General features: G+C 34.0%; 1 protein-coding gene and 1 pseudogene across 1 annotated transcript; both read left to right on the forward strand.

The window, feature by feature from the left end:
* Nucleotides 1-1,755: 1,755 nt before the first annotated feature.
* Nucleotides 1,756-7,736, forward strand: LOC114186232 (uncharacterized; annotated as a pseudogene).
* A 169-nt stretch (nt 7,737-7,905) lies between these two features.
* LOC114184458 (uncharacterized) lies at nt 7,906-10,988 on the forward strand. The gene is made up of 6 exons (XM_028071768.2): nt 7,906-8,296; nt 8,363-8,601; nt 8,679-8,891; nt 8,972-9,064; nt 9,143-9,244; nt 10,533-10,988. Exons 1-6 carry the CDS (start codon nt 7,906-7,908, stop codon nt 10,893-10,895), a joined length of 1,401 nt encoding a protein of 466 aa, XP_027927569.2. The 3' UTR covers nt 10,896-10,988.
* The last annotated feature ends 5,911 nt before the right edge of the window (nt 10,989-16,899 follow it).

Here is a 16,899-nt window from a genome sequence, read left to right on the forward strand (position 1 = left end):
TTTGACTAATAAATATTCCATTTTTTGTTGTTGTTAGTCTTCCCAAATCTTTGTGATTTTCTTTTATTTGCATAATATAATCAACACATGTCAAACACTCAATTTATAGACTTTCATAATTCAACTTGGTGTAAAATTTAGATTTTATGTGGTACTTGAATAAATTGTATGAGATATTTCCTTATATATATATCTTTTAATCTTTGGAGATTCAATATATTTAAATTATTGATCAATTATTCTAACTTGTAATTTGAGTAACTAACTTTGTGGATATCTAATACTGCTGATAAACTTTGACTAATCAATATTTCACTTATTTTGTTGATAATCTTCCAAAATCTCCGAGATTTTCCTTTATTTGAATAATATAATCCACACATGTCAAAACTTCAATTTATAGACTTTCGTAATTGGACTGCGTCTAAAATTTAGATTTGATTTGGTACTTGAATAAATTGTAAGAGATAATTGTTGATATATGTCTTTTTATATTTAGAGATTCGAATGATTCTTCAATTATTTTGACTTGTAATTTGAGTAACCAATTTTGTGGATATCTAATACTATTGATAACCTTTGACTAATCAATATTCCACTAATTTTGTTGATAATCGTCCCAAATCTTTGAAATTTTCCTTTATTTGGATAATATAATCCACACATGTCATGCCCTGAATTTATAGACTTTCATAATTGGATTGGGTCTAAAATTTAGATTTGGTTTTGTACTTGAATAAATTCTAAGATATAGTTCTCTATATATATCTTTTAATCTTTGGATATTCATATGTTTGAAATATTCTTTAATTGTTCTTACTTGTAATTCGAGTAACCAACTTTGTGGATATCTAATATTATTGATAATCTTTGACTAATCAATATTCCAATTATTTTGTTGATAATTTTCTTAAATCTCTTAGATTTTTCTTTATTTGCATAATATAATCCACACATGTCAAACCCTCAATTTATAGACTTTCATACTTTGATTGGGTCTAAAACTTAGATTTGATTTGGGACCTGAATAAATTATAAGAGATAATTCTTGATATATATCTTTTAATCTTTGGAAATTCCATATCTTTGATTTATTCTTCAATCATTGTAACTTGTAATTTGACTAACCAACTATTTAGATATATAATATTGTTGATAATCTTTGACTGATCAACATTCAACTTATTTTGTGGATAATCTTCCCAAATCTCTGATATTTTCCAGTATTTGCATAATATAACCACACATTTTTCTTTTTGAATTTATTTAGTAATACTTGAAATAATAAATAAAATACAAAATAAAGTAAAAGTAAAATATAAAAATAAATAAAATAAAAACATGATAATGTCAATTATCATTCCACAAGTAATGCGGAGAAGTTCATCCTCCTATATTAAATACATTCAGTTAAAAGTTAAGAAAAAGTAATATACCTCACTACAAAAAATCATGTATATAATGATGGTTTTAATATGACGGTTAATTAAAACAGTCGCTTTTCGCAGTATAATACGTCAGTTTGGTAACAGCCGTAATGTAAATGTATAATGTGGCGTTTCTAACCACCATCTTTTACATTGTCATATTATTATTTCAAATTGTGTCATTTTGAAATGTCACTTTATATAAAATATTATTTTTATAATTTTATGAAATTATTTTCTATCTCACTTTTTTCTCGATGCCTCCTTTTTTTTGGTAAAATTTTGTTCCCTCTCTTTTTTATTTCATTTTCCCACTCAACAAATATTTTCTTCTTTTTTTTGGGTAAAATTTTGTTCTCTCGCTGACACCCAACAAATCACTTCACTCTCACTCTCTCTGCGTTCATCACTAAGCTCTCGTCTCTCTGCGTCAAACCAAACTCGCATCCTTCTCTGCGTCTCATTCGCGTATCTCCTTTCTCCTTTCTCCTTCAGGTCGCCCTAAATCACTCACCTCTCCGTCACTCACGTCTCCGTCACTCACCTCTCCATCACTCACCTCTCCGTTCACTCACCTCTCCATTTCGCCTCTTTCTCCTTTCTCCTTTCTCCTTCATTTCACGTCTTCGTTTCAACTCGTTCTCTTTTCTCCTTCCTTCTCAATCAGTCCACGATTGCCTCCGTTCTTATTTGCTCATTGGGTTCTTCAACCTCGTTCTGAAGGAGAAAGGTTTGATTGCTCGCATTTGCGCCTCAGTCCAGTCGTTTTCTGTTTCTGGTATGATATTCATCAAATTTGTGTTACCTTTTTGAATTGAATCTTGCCAATTTTTGATTTGAGTGGCCAATTGTAGGATTAGGGTTCGCGCGGTGGACAACGGCAGTTCGACATCGAAGGGCGAGGAACTCGCACCAGTTGTCTCCACCACACTGAAGCTCGAATTTCAGTTCCGGTTTGGCCTCTGAATTTCACTTCTAGTATTTTTTTTCTTTTTTTTTGTTGGGTGCTGGTTTTCTGCTTGATTTGTGGTATTGCAGCTAACGTTTTGTGCTTGGTTTTTTGGGAATAAATTAATATGTTATTGCAGCTATACTGATACTCGTTTGTTTGATTTTGTCTTAAATCAATGTTGACACATGGCTTACCAAATGTTCCATTTCTAAATTTAATCATTGCATGAAAGGGTTTATCTGCAATGTTAATTGGTGGCATTCTGTAATTATCATCAATCAGTTTTGACTTGTGTGGCTTCTATTACTATATTATTCCTTTTATCTTTAAAGCCATTCTGTTTGTGGTATATGGTATATGGTATTTAAAGCCATTCCTATATCGGAAAACCTGCTGCATCATCTTTTTCAACCTTTTTCACTCTCTATTCTGCTTCTGGTATATGGTATTTAGATGGCTATACCAAAATCATCTTTTTTCATCTGTTTCAAATGTTAATCGTTTTTTGGTTAAATTGAGTTGAATTTGACCTAATCAAGTGAAGATTGTCATTCCAATTACTTATGTTTGGCCACTTGCGCAAACTTCTTTTTATAGGCTAAGTGATGACTAACCTCTCCTATGACATTGTGAAGCAAGTTTTGGTGGATGGGATCATTGCCAAATCTCAATCACTTTCAACTTTATTCTAAACCATTTCAAACACAATCATGCTGTCAATAAGGGTGTGTGTGCTTGACTGAGAAATAAAATAACAAGTTTCTTAGATCTATGCATGGAGCTTTGAACACAGAATGAGTTTTGGTGACCCCAAAGGCTTCCATTACTGCATGTTGCTGCGGTTTAAAATCCTGCAACAAGTGGTAATGGAGGCTTCCATTAAAGGCATCTGTTCATGTTTTATTATCATCTTAAACATCCTCAATAATAAAGTTATGATGTTTTGTTGCGGTTATACTGTAGTTCCTGTACAACTTCATTTTGCAGATAAACATAAGCTCCACAATGCAATTTCTAGCTCTTAAAGTTACTGATGATATTGATATTAGTTATAGCTTGTTTGGTGTTGGTTATTTTGTTTTTTCCTTTCTGTGATTTTGGAGTATATGAACATATGTGATCTTAAGCACACTATCAATTTTTTGTGTCTGCCTTGGTGTGGTTCTGCCATCAATTTGGTTGTTTGGTGCTTGTGATTAGTTGTGATTTCTGTATTTTGTCATGTTCTGAAACATGGTGATTTTTTGTGATCATAATCTGTATTTTTTACTGAAATGTATTAACAAATACATTTTTTTTGTGGTTCTGCATACTAGTTATTCATGTACATTATTGGTGTTGATATTTGTAAGGATCTACAACAATTTTTTCTCTCTAATCGGATATTACATTGCATGAACTCCAATTTGATATATACTTTCTCTATTTGTATAGGATAAAATTTGGACAACTTGCAAGTTAAAGCTGCTGCAAACTTTGTCCAGCTTATTTCATATAATATCAAGGTTTGAGCTTAAGTCATGTTCTTTGCAATTCAATTATTTTAGTTAACTCTTTCATTTAATTGTTTTGCAGATAAAATATATATGTTTTGTCCTTTATTTTATAATTGCTTTGAGTGAATACTTTAGTTAACTAATTATTTTAGTTAACTCTTTCATTTAGTTGTTTTGAGGATAGAACACCTTCCTCTTGTTTATATGATTTCATTCCTAAGTAATGAATTTTTTTTCTTTGGTGTTTATTTTGTAGTCATGCCAATAGATAAATCGTGGACTTCTAAACCACGAAACACCATTGAATATTCAAATGGGCTGAATATTTTTTTGGATTTTGCTTTTGAACATGGTAATGGTCGTGTTATTAAGTGTCCATGTTCAAAATGTGGTTTCAATAAATGGCAAACTAGGGATGCAGTTCTAGAACACTTAACATGTAGACCTTTTCCTGAAAACTACAAAACATGGTATATGCATGGTGAAGGACCAAGTGTAAGTGATTCCATGGCTGGTAGAAGTGCAAATGTGGTTCAAGATTTTTTAGAATCTCAAAATCCAATGGAAGACATGTTGAATGATGCATTCGGGTTTGTGGGGAATGATGTTAATGATTTTGACAAGGCTACCGAAGAAGATGGTGTGCAAGCTAACATGATGCGTGATGAAGGAAATATAGATTTTGATGCTTTGTTGAAGGAAAATAACCAACCATTATATGATGGTTGTACAAAGTATTCAAAGTTATCATTCATGTTGAAGTTATATCATATAAAGTGCATGTGTAGAATGAGTGACAAAGCAATGACATTGATTCTAGAGTTGCTAAAGGACGCATTTGAACATGCTAAGTTTCCTAGCTCATTCTACGAGGCCAAGAATTCAATTAGCAAGCTTGGTCTTAACTATGTCAAAATACCGGCTTGCCCAAAAGACTGCATGCTATATTGGGGTGAAGAGAATGAAGACTTAGAAGAATGTAAACGGTGTAAGATGTCGAAATGGAAAGATAAAAATAAGAAACAATATGCAAAGATATTGCGTTACTTTCCCTTAAAGCCGAGATTGCAAAGATTATTTATGTGTTCTAAGACAATTAATTCTATGACATGGCATGCATCAGAAAAAAACCACGACGAATTGATGAGGCACCCTAGAGATTCTGAGGCTTGGAAAACATTTGATGTATTGCATCCTGAATTTGCAAGTGATCCGCGAAATATACGACTAGGCTTAGCTAGTGATGGTTTCAACCCTTTTGGAAACATGAGTACTAATCATAGTATATGGCCAGTGGTGCTCATTCCTTACAATCGTCCTCCTTGGGAGTGTATGAAGCAAACCTCCTTTATCCTCTCTATGATAATTCCTGGTAAACAAATGGCAGGGAATGATATTGATGTCTACTTACAACCATTGATCAAAGAATTGAAGGAGTTATGGTTTGATGGAGTGCAAACATTTGACTATTCGAAAAAAGAAATGTTTACATTGCGAGCGGCTTTGATGTGGACAATTAGTGATTTTCCTGGGCTAGGAAATTTATCTGGATGGAACACGCACACTGGAAATGCTTGCCCTACTTGTAACTTTGATACAGATTCTTGTTGGCTGTACAGGGGAAAATTTTGTTTTATGGGACATCGTCAATTTTTAGAAAAAGATCATAGATTTAGATTCAATCGGTCTCTTTTTAATGGAAAAATTAAGCTAAGGGATGCACCACTACCTTTGACTGGGTTAGACATATTTAAACAAGTTGAGGGTTTGAATGTTACATTTGGGAAGCCAATAGAAATTCCAAATACAAGTAAGAGAGGTCGAGGAACCAATGTTGAATTTGTTGGAGCAGAACAATGGAAAAAAAGAAGTATATTTTTTGATCTTCCTTATTGGAAGACGAACTTGTTGAGACATTGTCTAGATGTCATGCATATTGAGAAGAACGTTTGTGACAATGTTTTGTATACTTTGCTTAATGAGCCTACAAAATCAAAAGATAATGTTAAAGCCCGAAAGGTTCTTAAAGAAATGGGTATAAGGAAGGAACTTTGGCCAGATGATAAAGGAAGATATCAGCCAGCTTTGTTTTCATTGTCAAAAGCAAAGAAGAAAACATTTTTGCAAACATTGAAAAATGTTAAAATGCTAGATGGATACTCAAGTAACATTTCACGATGTATTGACTTGAAAAATGGAAAGATATTTGGACTCAAAAGTCATGATTGTCATATTCTTATGGAACACTTACTACCTATTGCCATACGCAATCTTTTTTCAAACAATGTCACTGCAGTGATAGTAGAACTATGTTCCTTTTTTCGACAATTATGTGGCAAAAGTTTAAGTCAATTGGATCTTGAAAAACTTGAGTGTCGCATGATTGAAACACTATGCCACTTAGAAATGTTATTCCCTCCTACCTTCTTTACAATCATGGTTCATTTAACTGGTCACCTAGCCGGGGAAGCAAAACTTGGAGGTCCGGTACATTATCGTTGGATGTATCCCATTGAAAGGTTTGTCGACAACACACCTTTCTATTTTTGTTTTAAGTGTAACATTTGTTTTGCCTAATTGTTTTAAAATTATATAGGTATTTGGGACACTTAAAGTCCTATGTTCGAAACAAATCACAACCCGAAGGTTCTATTGCTGAAGGATACATAGCTGAAGAGGTTCTAACCTTTTGCTCTCAGTATATGGAAGGGGTGGAAACAAGAATTAATAGACCTTCACGTGTGGATGATTATGGTGATACAGAATTATCTGAATTGAGTACCCTATTTCCACCAATTGGTAGAGTAGTAAGTGCCTCTTCAACTTTTCAAATGTCAACCATGGAGAAAACCCAAGCACATCGATATGTGTTATTTAATTGCCCTCAGGTTAAACCTTATATTGAGTGAGTATTACCATAAACAATAATGTAGTTATATTTACAATGTGTTTTTATTTTATTATTAGTAATATGTTGACATATTATATTAGAGAATTTAAAGATCATTTGCGAAGGCAATCTAGAAGGCGAAGAATTTCCAATACAGAGATAGAAAAGATTGTTAATAAGGATTTCATGAATTGGTTTCCTCGTAGGGTATGTATAATAATATGTGTTATTAGATCTTAAATTAAAGTTTCACTTTAAATTGACGTCTAAATTCATTATTTTTTTAGATTGATAACCCAGACATTTCGAGTTCAGTGCCAGATGATCTAAAGTATTTAGCTCGAGGTCCAACACCACATGCTAGAAGATTTACTGCCTCTAATGTTAATGGATACAAATTTAGAACTCAAAGTCGAGAACATGGGATGAAAACCCAAAATAGTAGAGTGTTCTTAACTTCTTCAACATCATGTGTTGCAAGTAGTGCAGACAATAACATTAGAGAAGCAGATTTGGCATATTATGGAAAATTAGAAGACATAATTGAGCTCAATTACTATGGGAAATTTAAAGTTACATTGTTCAAATGTAAATGGGCTGACACCACATAAGAAAGGGGGTTTAAAAAGGATGCATGGGGGTTCACTTGTATAAATTTCTCACGATTAATTCACATTGGAGATCGTGAGGATCATGACCCATACATTGAAGCTTCACAAACTGAAATGGTCTATTATGTCAATGATGAGGTCAACAAGGATTGGGCCATTGCTCTCCATGTCAAACCAAGAGACTTTTATGATATGGGAGAAGGTGATATTGATGTTTGTGAAGTTGAAACATGTCCACAGCAAGACTTAAATCAATTTTTTAGTGACTCTGAACAACTAGCACTTTTTAGGGACGATGAAGATGATGACTTATTAAATGAGGACAACCGTAACGATGAAAATGATTCAATGTCAGAGTAATAATAATTACTCGGTATGAGTCTAGGTCATAGAACTTGGTGGAACATGTATTAGTTATAAATTATTTACTTTTACCTTATTTCTAAGTTAAAGTGTAGAAAACTTAGTAATACATGTTTACCTTATTAATTAATTTTTTATTGGTTTATTTTTTGTTTTTTGTGCAGATATGCCTAGACCCAAGAGGATTAGGAACTTGCTGAAGTCAGTTCCAAGTACCCCTGAAATTGAACACATTTCATCCAGTTTAGAACATTCTATGGGAAATTATGTGCAAGATACCTCTAGACAACCATCTACTCAACAAGGACAAGCAAGCATTCAACTAGGACAACCAACAACTCAACCTGGAGAGCAAGGAATTGAATCTGCAGATGCAACTTCTGAACCTGCACAACCACTTGAACCTTCACAACCAGCTTCTGAATCTTCACAGCCATCTTCAGAATTTTCACAGCCAACATCTCAATATAGTCAACCCAATTCTGAAGCTGAACCTGTAGTAGTAATCCCCAAAAAAGGAAGACAATCAAACCATTATTGGTTTGTGGATGCTATAGGTAAATTTAATATTGTGTTAATGTTTTCAATTAATAAGTTCCAATTAATGTATTTGATTTTTACAGATGAAGATGGAGTTAGTAAAAATCTTAAGGTCAAGGTTAAGGATGCTCACAACTTGCCAAATGGATTACGTGTGGTTGTGAATTATGATGATAAATATCAACCAATTGGAGAAGCATCTGGTCTTCTTGCTGGAGTGTGTGGGCAGCTAGCAACAAATTGTATATTGTTCCCTATAAGTTTTGAAAGGTGGTCATCTGTGCCAGATACTTACAAGGACAAAGTGTGGGAAAGTCTAAAGGTAATTAAACTCTCTATTGTTATTTCTTCTATTAAATATAAATTATAAATATTGACTAACATTTGAATTCTTTGAAGCCTCGATTTTGTTTCAAGATAAATGAGGACTTGGCAAAAAGAGATGTTATGTCTAGAATTGGAAAACTATGGAGGGAGTACAGATGGAAGCTGTGGAATGAGTTTTATGACCCCCTTCTTAGTAGAAATGATCTCATCAAGAATGTTCCCGATGAGATTACCATGGATCAATGGGCTCTTTTTGTTGATTATCGTCTCAAGCCTTCAACAATGGTAAACAAATTGTAATTAGTATATTTACATACATTCTCAATTTAAATTTCCACAAAACTGATTTCCTTTTCATTTGGTAGAAAATGGGTAATAGAAATAGAGATATCAGGAAAAGACAAACTATTCCTCACACGGGTGGTGCTATGTCTTTGTCAAGAAGAAGGGAAAATTTGGTATTTTTTTTTTGATATTTTGTTCTCAATTTAGTAATATTCTAATGTTTGACTTAAATTATTTCCTTTGAATATTAGAAATTGGAGCTTGGTAAGAATATTGGGAGAGCTGAAATGTGGAAGGTGACTCATAAGAGAAAAAATGGCACCTATGTGAATGACGAGGCTATGGAGATTGGGGTAACTTTACTCATATCATTAAGTTGTTAAAATATGGATTATTAGATGACTGAATTTGGATGCTTTTCTGTTAATTAAGTTATGACAGCATGCTTTTCTTGAATCCATCAATTAATTTTGGGTTGTGCTGGATACATCTGAAATATTTCTGATTTTGGGTTGTGCTGTGGATACATCTGAAATATTCTACAAATGTTCAAGATTTGATTTTGTGTTGTGCTGGATTAATCCATGAATTGATTTCATAATGGCACATCTGCAGCATTCAGGACCATCTTTGCATTGTGATTTTTCTGTTGTAAAACTCTGCATTTTTCTGCTGTAAAACTCTGCATCAGTTTTTGTCTACAGTAACCGCATCTGCCTGAGTTCTTTCAGCATATTCTTTTCCTATCCTCATTGCATGATGCATTTACATTACATCTAAAATATCTCTGCTTTGGTGGGAAGAGGAATGAACTTAAATTCAAAGAAATGAACAAATAAAAGCAAAAACTAAGTCTAGACCAAGCAAAAACGAATTTTCAAGTTTCCTCAGGCCATCTTTTGGATCTGCAAAAGCAAAATCAGTACATAAATATGTTAAAAGTCATGAATTGAATTATGTTTGATGTTACTGAATTGCATTGTTTTTCTACTATCACAGATTGGTTTTATTGGCACCATTTAGGTTTCATGCAAGTTCTGCTTTTAAACTCATTTTGCATTTAGTTTTAGCATGCTCATTACTGTCTCTTGGACAACTCATTAGAGAAGTTCAAAGGCACAGTGTCTCTCAGGACATTTGCCCAATCACATTTTGAGAATGGGTTGTGGAAACAGGGTGGGAACTGCGTTAGAACTAGGCCATTTAGGAGCAATGAGACACAATTAGAGGGTCTTGATTTGGAGTGTTATATGATTTAGTTGTAGTTTAGCATGCTCATGGTCTCTAATATTCATATTGCATTGAGAATAGTAATTAGTGTAGATTGATACTCTAATTGAGAAGTAAGCAACGTGTCTGATTTGTTACTGTAAACCCACTACAAAGCATACTTAATTGAAGACATTATTCCTTTAATAAATTTGTTACACACTTTTATCTTTTTCTTAATCAAACATCAAACATCTCGACAAATTAAGTATTTATATCTCACTTCATCATTTTCTTCAATCTTCATGAAATACTAGGATCTGTAGTTCATGTTTTATCCCATTTTGAGTTAATGTTGTGTTGGAGATAGAATAAATTGGAAACTGAAAATTGATGAATTAAAGTTGAATTATTATTCCTATTTTTATGCAGGAAAAAATTGATGAATTGATGTTGAAAAATCCGGAAACTGCATCTGAAATATCTCCAAATGATCCTATTGGTGTCATATTTGGAAAAGAGCATCCAGGTCGGGTTAGAGGACTTTCGTATGGTGTGTGTCCTACTCTTGCTTTTCAGCAATCAACTACAAGAATAAGAGGAATCAACTTTGCTTCACCTGATGCAGCTTCACCACATGACAAAGATAAGTTTGTGAAGATTGAAAATGAACTTGCAACTGTCAAGAACCAAGTGCAAGCACTGCTTGCCTATATTGCTTCTAAAGAAGATGTTCCAGAACATGTTGCTGCAATGGTTGCTGGTTTGGTATGTCCATCTATTAATGAGTTATAATTTACATTAGTAAATTACTTAAACTTATTGTGTGGATCTCATAATTTATTTCAGTTTCCCTTACTCATATATACTATATTATTTCTTCATTGCAGGCACCAAATAATGTAGTCTTTTTTTCTTAGATGCTTGAATATTTTGGTACTCTTAATGTTGTCTTTTTATTTTTCCAAATGCTTGAATTGGTACTTTGATGTAGTTATGTTATATTGACAATGAATCAATTTAGTTTATCAATTTCTAATTGATAGTGTTATAATTTTTTATATATTTTAAATTATCATGAAAAAATAATTTTATCGAATTATGAAAGTATAAGAAATATTAAAAAAAATAATTAAATATTAAAATTACGTCATTTGATACATTTGATAATGACGTAATTAATCTCAGAATAAATTGTAATTAATTAAACTGGTGACATTTAAAAATGTCATAATATAATGATAATAGTGTCAGTTTAAAGCGTCGTTTTTCACATTATATTTGTCATCCAGTAAAAATATTACGTCAGCTTTAACTGACGCTTTTTGCGTCTTTAAACCGCCACTTAATACGTTATATAAAATGACGGTTGTTGCGGCGGTTCATCTATAGCCACCGTATTATACTTTGTGACGGCAAGAATTACGACATTTCAGCAAACCGTCGCTCAAGTAAATAACGACAGTTAAAAATGACGTAAATTACAAAAATAAATGTCAGTATTTACATGTTTTTTTGTAGTGCCTGAAATGAAAGTTAAATTGAGACACATTAATTGCATTTTGAAAGTAACAACTAATAGGGTATCCTATCAAATTTAAGCACTTCTATTTCTTATGGCCAAACCAGAAATGCATAACATGTACATAAAGTAATTATATGGCTAGGCACACATGTATATACATGTCTTACCTTTTGTGCGTAGGTACTTAATACAAAATATGTAATTTTCAGAACACTATTTGAGTCCATAAGAAGATTCTGTTGTTGCAAAATACATGTATTAAATATGAGTATGATCCCTAATTCAACTAAAAAAAGAAAATAATTGATTCTTGTTGACACTTATATGATTTATGACTCTATTAATTAAATTATTGGAGAGGATTGTGGTAGAGAATGATAGACCTTCAAGTTTCCTACATTATCATGTGCTCCACCACATATGATACTTTAGTTTCGTTCAATGCTTTTATTTATAAGAAATAAAAAGAATTTCATTTTTGTACATGAAAAATCATATCCAATAAAAATAGGGACAATGATATTTTGACTCCCAGAAATTGACTCCCATTTTGTACTCCCTTACGTGGCTTAGTATTGGGCATTGATTCATTCAAAAGAAAAGATAGTGGTACATTAATCAATGTTCCACACTAAGCCACATAAGAAAGTACAAAATGGGAGTCAAGTTATAGGAGTCAAAATATGATTTTCCTAAAAAAAGAGATCTTGACATTTCCACAATCTACCACGAAAAAAAAGAGACGGTGATAAATGGAAGAGTATGTGGTTATAGTCGAGGATTTTAATGGCTACATGGTTTCTGTTCTCAATGTTCTTTGAGAACTTTACTTTAGCAAAGCTTCCCTCGCCAATGGTTTTTTCGAGCTTATACTTTCCCAAACGTGTATGAGTTCTCACTAATTTCTCGCTCATTTTTCTCTTCCTTGATATTTGTTTGTGTGGTCTTATAAAACAAGTTTGATATATGAATCTCTCACTTGCTTCAAATATGTCAATAAAATCATCCAAATAAAATCCAGAATGTAAAACCCTACACCCATAACTTGCTTGACCAAAAGACCCAATTCACGAAGATTTACGCTTCCTTCCCTAGATTAGGCTTTGCGTCGTCGAAGGACCTTGACCCTTTTGAGCTGGAACACAATCATATTGGGAGGCTCTCTTTTCTCGTGTCAGCGTCAAGACAGAGACGAGAAAAATACAACATCAAGACGTCACTATGTTTGTAGTGGTCGGCGTTGCTGACAATGACTAGAGCATGTTAGTACTATGGCAAGTGTACCAAGTTGCGTAAGTAGTAACCAGTAAAATTGGGATATCGTTTTCCAATTGACTTGTGTAATACTAATCGATCGTGCAATTAATAATTAATTGAAACTAAATAATGAATCCATAATTTGATATTATATGCAAGAAAGTAAATTTGTGCATAAACAAGTAAAAGGTGAACTAGGATATTTGAAACTCTTAGAGAATGGAAAAGACTAGAAATGCAATGGATTGATATTGTTGGGGGTTAGATTTCAGTGACTTCACTCTAAGGCATATAAAACACTCAACTCTTCTCCATTAAATTACTAATTTCAACCCATAAGTCTACTCAAACCCTAATCCCTTAGTTGAATGAGCTTAGATTTCCTTATTAAGAGTTAATTCCTTGAATCCCTAAATAAGTGAATCCGCTTTACAAACTAGGGTTTAAGATAACTAATGGGTCGAGCTTCATTCCTAGATACAAGTTCCATTAGGCATCTTGTTCCAATTCTAGGTTCAAAAGATTTTTCCAATACCCGATGACCCAAATATCATGCAATGAATGGCCAAAATAAAGCAAGCATTAAGTAAAGAAACAAATATACTAGAAATTAATGGAAGAAACATGTATGTATTCAAAACATTTACAAAATACAAGAGTTTAGTGGCTACATCTAGCCCCAACAAAATGGGTTTAGCTCTCTATTGTCATGGAGAGCACAAGTATACGAAATGAAGGTGAAAGAAGGAGGAGATACAAAGAGGAAGAAGAGTGTGTTCTTGCCAAGCCCTAGCAGACCTTCAAGCTTCTCTAATCGTGTATTTCAAGCACCAAAACGTCCAAGATGGCTTCCGTTCGAGCAAACTAGAAGAAATAGGTTAACCTTGCCACATCAACACAGGTGTCGCTCAAACGCACCGTTCAACGTCTAACTTTACGAGCCAATCAACGCTCAATGCTGGCTAATTGGCGCTCAACGCCTAGATATACGAACCAACTGGTGCTCGGCGCCCAGAAATACGAGCAAATTAGTGCTCAACAATGAATCTAACACTCAACGTTGGGATTTGCAACGTGAATGACGCTGAGCTCTGTCTTTATGGCGCTCAACGCTAAATGCATGATTTAGATCTTCAAATTTTGTTTTTCTTCTTTCTTCTCTAGTGGACAATTTCTTTGGTTTGAGGCAAAAGCTTCCTATCATTGAATTAGTCACAAAAAACAGGGATTAGTGGCAAAATTAGATCAATGTAACCCAAAATGTATTTATTCACAAAAGCAAGGTAAAATTATGGATTAAATAGGTTAAAAGTTATGGAAGAGTTGATTTTGTTAATAAAATAGAACTTAGATAATGGTAAAAATTAACATTATCAACACTGCTACGTTCTACCGATGACTCTTCTGACGATTTGCAATGAAGGTATCAATGCTCAGTAAAGCTCTCATGTTTGGTCAACGAGGGGAGCATTTTGCAGTTTGGGGAGCAAGAGTATTATTCAGGAGAAAATAAAATCATGTTATACTGGTTCACTCAAACCTGAGCTAGATCCAGTTTGTCAAGGCAACCTGAGCTTCACTTTGCACTATTTCAAAAGTTTTACAAAGAATCCACCACACAAGAATCACACCAAGAACCCTCTTGCAGACCTGGAAAACCACCAGGCACACACCCAAAGCTTGAGAAAGATCAAACCTTAGTGATAGCACAGCCTTGCCTACCACAAACCACTTTCTCCAAGCTTCAAATCAAGCCAAAAGCTTCAAGAATTGATCCAAGATCAATCTTCAATAGCTGCAACACCTATGATCACGAAGGAGAGAGTTTCCACAAGTTTCCAGAACCAATTCGTGCTCTAAAATGATCAACTGGCCTCTCTTTCGAAAATCATAGCTTTTATAGTCAAACTGTTACGAAATTCAACAAGTTGATTTTCAAATCAATCGGTTGATTTCACTTGACTTAAGTGAAATCAGTCGATTAAAAACTAAATCAACTGATTGAATTTGTTGCAGTTTAAGACTACTGTAGCCAACCTTTTAACCTGTTAAAAAACCATTCAACAGATTAAAAGAGACATTTTAACCTATTGAAAAACCATTCAACAGATTAAAAACACACCAAAGACCAAACTACATATAATTAATGCTTTAAGGTCTACAACATGAATTACAAACTACAAGTACACTTTCTTAATGATGTAACTACATGGAGAGCACATGTTTCAGCCTTGATCACCATGGATATCATCAAATCTCCTTTCCTTCATCAATGTAGGCTTCATTCCAATGTTTATGGCTTCAAGATAGTTCAAAAGAGCTTCATTCAATCTTCATCAAATCTTCAAGAAGCAAACCACCTTGGCTTCTCATGTCAACAATCTCCCCCTGATTTGATGCAGCCAACCTTTATTCCATCTATCTTCTTCTATCTTCCATTGCAAAATGCGTCTTCCATTTGTTGGAAACCAATTGATGAAGTAACACTTTAGCTTGAAGCTTGTGAACCTGAAACACATTTTACAGCAGCAATACACACAAGCTAGCAAGTATACAACTGTGATCATGCTCCCCCTATCAATAATATGGGTTCAAATTCAGATTTGATTATTGATTCCAATTTTTAATGCTTAGTTTAATGTGATCAATTATCCATTTTCCAATTTTCCAATTTTTCTTTCCCTTTGGATTCATCAAACAGAACAAATGCATAAAGATAACAAGCATTGCATTTCATTTCATTAATACTGGAAGGAAATACAGCCAAAAGAAACTGAAAACAGAAAACAGATGCATAAAGTTGATACAATCAGCCGACTGAAATGAAAAACAACCGACTGAAACTGACAGAACTCAAACAGAAAAATCACAAACACAAGGATGCAATGCATGATCCTAAACAACCACCACACTCAGTCATCTTGAGGGTCATTTTTGGTCTGGAATGAGTGGAGCATATCATGGATATCATGAATTTGGCCATCCAATGCATTGAACCTCTCATTGCAATAGTTGTGATGTTCATGTTGAGACACATTAAGCTTATGCAGCTGGTTCAGCACCATCCTCTCAAAATGTGAGTACATAGGGCCTCTATCCTCTGGAGGATTGTAGGGAATCAAGTCCATGGGTCCAGCAGTTGGTTCTTCCTCTTGATTTGCACCACTTGGACCGCTTCATGGTCATGTGCACCACCAACAACAGCTCCAGCAGCTGTCCATCCATTTCCCACCTTGATAAAGCCCATTTTGTGCAGATTTTGGTTGGAGGTATGGTTCAATAGTCCAGTTGACTCCTCTAGCTCAACCTCTACATCAATACCAAAGTATTCAATGAATTTAAACACCAAAACCACATATGGAAGCCTAAAATCCGCGAGTCTCTTGGCCTTGAGCATGTGATCACGAAACACATAGATCCAATCCACTTGAATGTTGTGTTGAATGCAGTACATGAGTATCAAATCTCCCTCATTCAATGTTGAATGGTTGCTACCACGTGGAACAAGGATTTTTGTGACAATCATACCAAGTAACCTTTGATCCACCTTGAGACCACCAACATGGAAGTGTTTGATTTCAGTAATAGGATTTCTCAAGCATTGGCCATAGTATTGCATCTTGTTGAATTCTGGAACAACCCCAGTTTCACCTTTTCTCACTTGCACACCCTTTGGTTTGAGTCCAACCACATCTTTCCAAGCTCTCTTGTTGATCTCCATTTGAACACCCTTGATGCTGGACAGTAGGACATCATTTTTGAACTCCAAGTTAGTGAAAAATACCTTCACCAAGTCTGGATAGATTTTCCCTGAAAGTTCAAGGAAGGACTTCAACTTTTGATGCTTTAATTGTTGGAATAGGCTCTCAAAGCCTTCAGCCCTTAGCCATGAGAACCTCAGCACCTTAGGAATACTGATTTGCTTCCTATTCATCTCAATGAGGAACACTTGAATGTTGTCCTCTTGATCCTCAAACCATGCTTCAATTCTCCCATGGCTTTCATGATTTGGAGACC

Source organism: Vigna unguiculata, chromosome 5 (genome assembly GCF_037176805.1).
Source record: "Vigna unguiculata cultivar grain cowpea cultivar isolate G323 ecotype 2 chromosome 5, ASM3717680v1, whole genome shotgun sequence".
Classification (NCBI taxonomy): domain Eukaryota; kingdom Viridiplantae; phylum Streptophyta; class Magnoliopsida; order Fabales; family Fabaceae; genus Vigna; species Vigna unguiculata.

Excerpts from the sequence above, each read along its gene's own strand:
- LOC114184458 (XM_028071768.2), top strand. The coding sequence starts at position 7,906 with ATGCCTAGACCCAAGAGGATTAGGAACTTGCTGAAGTCAGTTCCAAGT. Across the intron at positions 9,065-9,142 it reads CAAGAAGAAGGGAAAATTTG|AAATTGGAGCTTGGTAAGAA; the intron begins GTATTTTTTTTT and ends TTTGAATATTAG. Across the intron at positions 9,245-10,532 it reads ACGAGGCTATGGAGATTGGG|GAAAAAATTGATGAATTGAT; the intron begins GTAACTTTACTC and ends ATTTTTATGCAG.